The following is a 6,300-nucleotide window of genomic DNA, read 5'->3' on the forward strand; positions in this document are numbered from 1 at the left end:
AAAAGAGAATGGGCAGCTTTTCCTCCTCTGGGAACGTTTGCTTTGGGGAGCCCTGGGCTGACATAAAAGCAAATTCACTACCCTGCAGGAGAGAGCACTTGGGGAATCCACATGAGGAGGCTCTAGGATGATACAGAGAGGGGACGAGGTCCAGCTGTCTCAGTGTCCTGGTCGAGCCTCCAGAGGACTCTAGTCCTAGTTGCCATCTGGCTTCAACAGCATGAAAAACTTCAAAAGAGACCAGCAGAAGAACCACCCAACTGAGCCCAGCAACCCACAGAAAAGTTGGACAATAAGTGGCTGTTATTTAAGCCCCTAAGTTTTGAGGCAATTAGTTATGTAGTATAATTAACAATATATCTCACATGTTTAATCTTAGGATTTCAAAATGAAAATAAAGTGAATTGGTGTCCTCAAAATAGTTCATATACTACCTTGGAGAATTTTTAAAGGAAAGTAAGCTTTCCATGCACTCAGTATCTAGGTTAGTGAATAGTATTATTATTCTCAATCAAAAAACTCATCAGAAAGTGGAATTCTCTCTGTCCTGGTCCTCACCAGTGCTCGTGGTTTCTTCTTGTCTTTCCCCAACTCATCTGAGTCAGAGCTGGAACTGTCCCAGAGAAGTTGTCCACGAGCCTCTCGTTCACGGAACCATGTTTCCAATTTGCCAATTTTCTGGAGACAATAGTCATTACTTGCTTGATGTTCCAGAAATTCTGCATTCTGTGTATTTTCTACAGAGAATTAGAAGTTCATTTAATTTATTTTTTCCCCTGACAATGATGTATTTGTTTAAGTGCTTAGGTTTTTAGGAACACAAAATAATCTACTTGGTGTTCTTTAAAAGAAAAAAAAAAGTATACACACACACACACACACACACATAAAGGATTTCAACTGGTGTTTCTGTAAGCATTAAAAATGCTTTCCTTGCTATTTAAAAAACTTCTTAATTTTCTGAAAGTCAAAAGAATGGCACAGTACACACTTGTATACCCTAACTCATCAACAAAATTTTGTCACAGTATTGTTTTATACATATATGTACACACACACACACACATAAACACACTTTTCTTCGGCTGAACCATTTGAGAATTAGTTGCAGAGTCACTACCTCCCAAAATACATCACCACAAGTCTCCTAAGAACAAGGGCAATTTTCCTATGTAACCACATACAATTATTACACTTAAGATATATGACATTGAGACAACATTGTTTTCTAATGTACGGTCTGTATTCAGATATCCATGGTTGTCCCAGTAGTACCCTTTATAACGGCTTTTTGTTTGTCTGTTTGTGTTTTATTTTTTAGATCCAGGATCCAATCTAGGAATATGTGTTGCATTTTATTTTCTTGTCTCTTAGTCTCCTTTAATTCAAGAACACCCTCCTATCTTTTTCTTCTTTCTTTTCTTCCCCTTCCTCCTTCCTTCCTTCCTTCCTTCTCTCCCTCTCTTCTTTGCCTTCCCCTCCCCTCCCTTCCCCTCCTATCCCCCTCCCATCTCCCCCTTCTCTCTTTCTCTCCCCCTCCCCAACTCTCTCATTGGCTCTTTTCCTCCTCCACCTTCATTATCTTCTTTTTTTCCTAACACTGACATTTTAAAGCATCCAGGTCAATTGTTTGGTAGAATGGCCCTAAATTCGGGCTTCTCTGATTGTTTCCTTGTGATTAAATTAAGGTTAAGTGGTTTTGGCAAGAATATTTGCACAGGTGATGTTGCCTGGAGCTACTTATTGAACATCTACTACATGCTAGGCACATACTGTGCACTTTTCTTAACCTTCACATCAGCTCTGCCTTTCGTAGCAGAATCACCTATGGAGCTTTTCAGAGACACAGATGCCAGATCTACAGAACTAGGGAGCTCAAAGGGTCAGGCATTTATTTTACATTCTTTTTTTTTTGGAAGAGATTTAATTTATTTTTTGGTGTGGGATTTTGTGCATGTATGTCTTTACTTTAGCTTTTTATTTAACTAGTACCCACTGCCCTTTTAGAATGTGCTTCAGAACAACACGGCTTTATGCAAGGAAGGTGGCTTTTAAGAAAACAAAATCTTAACGACCATTTTCAAGCTTGGAAAATCATACTAGGTCAAAGTCTAGATTTTCCCTTCAGTCTGGCGGAATCAGCTGTAACATTATGGATGTTGTTTTCATGATTGTTGTTTATCAAATCTTAATGCATATTTTATTTAAGCCCTTGGTAACTGAAGTTGCATATGGTCACAAAAGAATATCAAGCATTTCAACGTGAGGATTCATGCCTTGTGACTCGCGAGTTCCCTTTCTGCCTCACTGAGGGGCTACCCTACTCTCCCCTTGAATGTTACTGTACTTACTAGCATTGTCTATTTACACAGCCCCGACAGAAAACTATAGTTAATTTATCCTGCAGCCCTAATCTGTCTCCTGAGCTGTGATACATTTTTTGTACAACTGGACACCTCCTCTTTGATGTCTCCTGACAATATGTCAGCTCCACCTTCTTTTTCTATCTTAAACCTGCCTCTTCTCCCAGTTACCCTAGTCCAGCACTTGGTCGTAACTTTGTTTCATCATCTGCCTAGTTCTTCAGGAGAGACCCAAGAATCCTCCTGGCCATCTCACTCTCTCCACGTACCGATGTGTAATTCATCACCAGGTTCTGCCAATACTCTCTCCTAAATATCTTATATCTGGCTCCTTCTTTCCCTCCTCTGTGTCACCCTTCTCTGCTGGTCCAGATGCCACCTCTCTCTTGCACTACTGCTATGTACTTCTCACCTGTCTCCCCACATCCTCTTGCATTCCTTTCCCATCCATGCTCCACAGTTCAGACAGAGTAATATTTAAAATATAAACCCAATAGTTCACTTACTTGCCCTTTCAGTGGCTTCCCATTGATCTTAAGATAGAGTTCAAAGTCTTTATTTGACATGATTTATGAGACCCTGTGTGCCCTGGGGCCCTGACTGTGCCTCCAGAGCCATCTCCAGTCATTCTCTATCTCAATGTCTCTTCTCCATCTGGTGTCTGGAATCTGTCAGGCTCCTTCCCACTCCAGGGCTTTTGCACATGCTCTTATCAATCACAGTTTAGGATGTCCCAGGACTCTGTTCCTTACGCTCACGTGCTCACCTGCTCCCTTCATGCAGCTACTTCCTGTCTCAACTTCAATATCACCTCCTCACAGAAACTGTCCAACTCCTCAGATTATTAGGTCTCTCAGTTATACTCTCATTGGACTTTCCTTTGTTCATTGTGTGAGCTATTGTGTAAGTACCACATCTACTCAGTTCAGTATCTGTTGAAAGAGTAAATGAGTAAAGGAATGAACAAGTGAGCCATCAGAGAATTTTGGCAGGTGGGAAGTATTGGTAACTGGGACCTGGGAAGGGCTTCATTCATTGGGGCCAGGGAGTGTCAATCATCTCTGCTCTACACATGAGCCCAGAACTGTTAGAAGCATCACTCAGACTGAGAACAGGGATTTTCTGCAGACTAGAGGCAGGAGCTCTGAAACAGGAAGAGACCATTTGTTCATGGTGGGATCTAATGTAGTATTAGCAATAGCTTGACTCTCACTAGGCTCTTGGTGTTATGATATTTCAACTCTAAAGTTAGTATGTGAGGCAAAAGTCACATGTTCAGTTTTATCCTTGAAAATCCCTTAAGTCACTCACAAAGCAGTATATACAAAGTTTTGTATACTAAGCATTAAAGTCTGAGAACTTCTGAGCTAGATGCCTTATTACTTGTTACATTTTGATAAATCTCTGTTTGATTCTTTATGGTTGCTAGACTTAAAGAAAAAAGAAAAAAAAGAAAAACACAACCTTTAAAACCTAAATGTGTTTTGAGTGAGCAGAGTAGAGGAAAGTGTATCCTACTTCAAAATTAATTTGGGGAGAGAGGAAAGAAACAGAGGCCAGTGCAGGAAAAATAGGGAGTGATTTTAGGTAGTACAAGGATCATACCAACCATTAAAAATGTTTGATGGTTATGTATTTTATAATATGTGTTTTAGAAAAATGTATTACCACTATATCGAACCCATAATGTCACAGTTAATTCACAGACAAGGCTAAATTATAAAAATAAAACAAAGCAAGATGCCTTAAAGGAAAATACTAAGTAAATAATAGTACAAGTGGCCAGATAAGACCAGAGTTGTGAAGGTGACATTCAAATGATGTATGTGGAGTGACACTTCCCCTGAAGCAGGTAGTTATTTTCACTGTAAGACATCAGTTCCATATTTCTTAAGTTTTGTCCCTATCCATGTGATACTTTACATTTTATATGTGCTTTTACACACATCATTTGAATTTTATATAAACTCTACATGGTAGACACAATGCTTTATTCCCATTTTATAGATGTGGAAACTGAGGTTCAAAGAGGTTAGACAACTGGAAGTTAGCTATAATCTCTCTGTAGAATAAAGCTATATGAACAAATATATAGCTAATATTTATTGAGCGGCTGCTCTTAGCGGTACTATTCGGGCTCCTTTTATTCTAATTCTATTCTAATAGCGGTACTATTGAGCGGCTATGTACCAGGCACTGTTCTAGGAACAAGAAAAGATGCTAGCTCCCATGGAGCTTACAATTAGTGAATGTACCATCAGGGCTCAAATAAAGGACTTTGATTCCAAGAACAGTGCTTTTTCTACTCACTACACTCATATGGCTTCTGGAAAGTGTAGAAGCCACATTAACATGTTAAAACTCATAGAATTGTATACCTAAAAGAGCAATGTTCCCTTTGTGTCAGTTATATATTATCATGTATTACACAGATATATGTAATTTACTATGTAACTCTCTATAAAATATATGTAAAGCATGTATGATTTCATTTTAAAGAGGCAGCAAGAAACAGACTGATTTTTATCTCACAAGACAGCTGAAACTCTCATCCTACCTTCCAAAAGAGGGAACAAAAATGGACAAATAGAGCCTTAAATAAGAGGAGCCGGGTACAGAGGAACCTTAATTACCAGAACCCAACTAGCAGAACACTCATGGAAGTCTATGATTTTAGTGACGTTTCATTTTTAGGAGAAAGCAAAGTGAACTGCTTTTAGAAGACAAAGAAGGAAATCAAAGATGCTACTTGGGAATATGTAAAAAGGAACCATTGCTTGAGCATATGCCTACAGAGTGGTGAGGTCTATAAGGCTTTGCAGAGGGAAGCCTTCTCTTGAGAGAGAAATTGGAGGAGTCATAACCTCTACATTTGCAGGCATTCCCAAGGTTGTCCTGGACACAGCTCTGAGTCGCTGGAGTCCTGATGAGGCTATATGAGGGGATGGGTGGGAGTGCACCCTTTGGAATTAGAAAGACCCGGCCTTGAATCCTGGCTCTGTCACATGGGGGCTAATAGTAACTCCTGTCTTATAGGTGTGAAGTTTAAATGCGATAATTCATGTTAAGGGTGGACCATGGTGCCTGGCTTAGAGTAAGTACTCAAGAAACCTTAGCTGGAACTAAATGAAACAGCTTTAAAAAGTATCAGGAGAGCAGAGGAGAACCCCCTTCTCCATGTGCCGCAGTCTCCCCTGGCCTCTCCAGATCTGGAGCATCTTCCAAATGTTGGGGTTTTTTTTGGCCTGATCTCAAGCAATGACTCTATGTCTAATTTTAACTGAGGCACCTTTCTTGGTGGTTTTGCCAATATTTTTTAAATGGTAAAAGTTGTTTTTCTATGTGACTACACAGCATATTTCATTCTGGGACGTGGGAGTATAGGTTAAATAGATGTTCCAAGTAGTTTTTTCATTTATTCAGCCTTTTCTTATTTAATTAACTTATTGATTAAGTGTCTCATTCCTCTGAGCAAGGGCAGTGTCTCTTTCAGCTGGTAACTTTGCATCTTAGAAGCTCAAGACCTGCAGAGATATGGCCAGCATTTCTGTAGATCTCTAAGTGATCAGTCTTGCTAATGGGGGATTGGCCCACCGCACAGTATGCTCTGTATGTGAACAATACCATGCATTTGCAGTGGTGGGTTTGCTCTGGGGGAGTACAGACAGGGAAAACTTAATGGGACACTAATTGATGGGGCAACACAATGCAGAGTTTATGTGCAAAATGTCTGTTGGAAATCACAGAGCCATCTGAGGCCCCTGAGCAACCTGGCCTGACTGCAGTGTGTGGGCTAGGAGTAATCATAGCAGGAGATAAAGCCAGGAAGGTAGGCAGAGGCTAGATCCTGAAGGCTTAGAGTATCAGGGCAAGGAGTTATACCTTGTCCTCAGGCTCAAGGAGACTCACTGAAGGATTTTTTTTTTTCAGCAGGGGG

General features: G+C 40.2%; 1 protein-coding gene across 2 annotated transcripts in view; it reads right to left on the reverse strand.

The window, feature by feature from the left end:
• Window positions 1–507: 507 nt before the first annotated feature.
• The window catches only part of CCDC198 (coiled-coil domain containing 198), a 32,312-nt gene continuing 26,519 nt past the window's right edge, over window positions 508–6,300 (reverse strand). For both annotated transcript variants that reach the window (XM_007447956.1, XM_007447955.1), the window contains exon 6: window positions 508–737. In XM_007447956.1, the coding sequence (XP_007448018.1) occupies window positions 508–737 (230 nt within the window). The remainder of the gene's footprint in view (window positions 738–6,300) is intronic.

Source organism: Lipotes vexillifer, unplaced genomic scaffold, assembly GCF_000442215.2.
Source record: "Lipotes vexillifer unplaced genomic scaffold, Lipotes_vexillifer_v1.1 scaffold221, whole genome shotgun sequence".
NCBI lineage: Eukaryota > Metazoa > Chordata > Mammalia > Artiodactyla > Lipotidae > Lipotes > Lipotes vexillifer.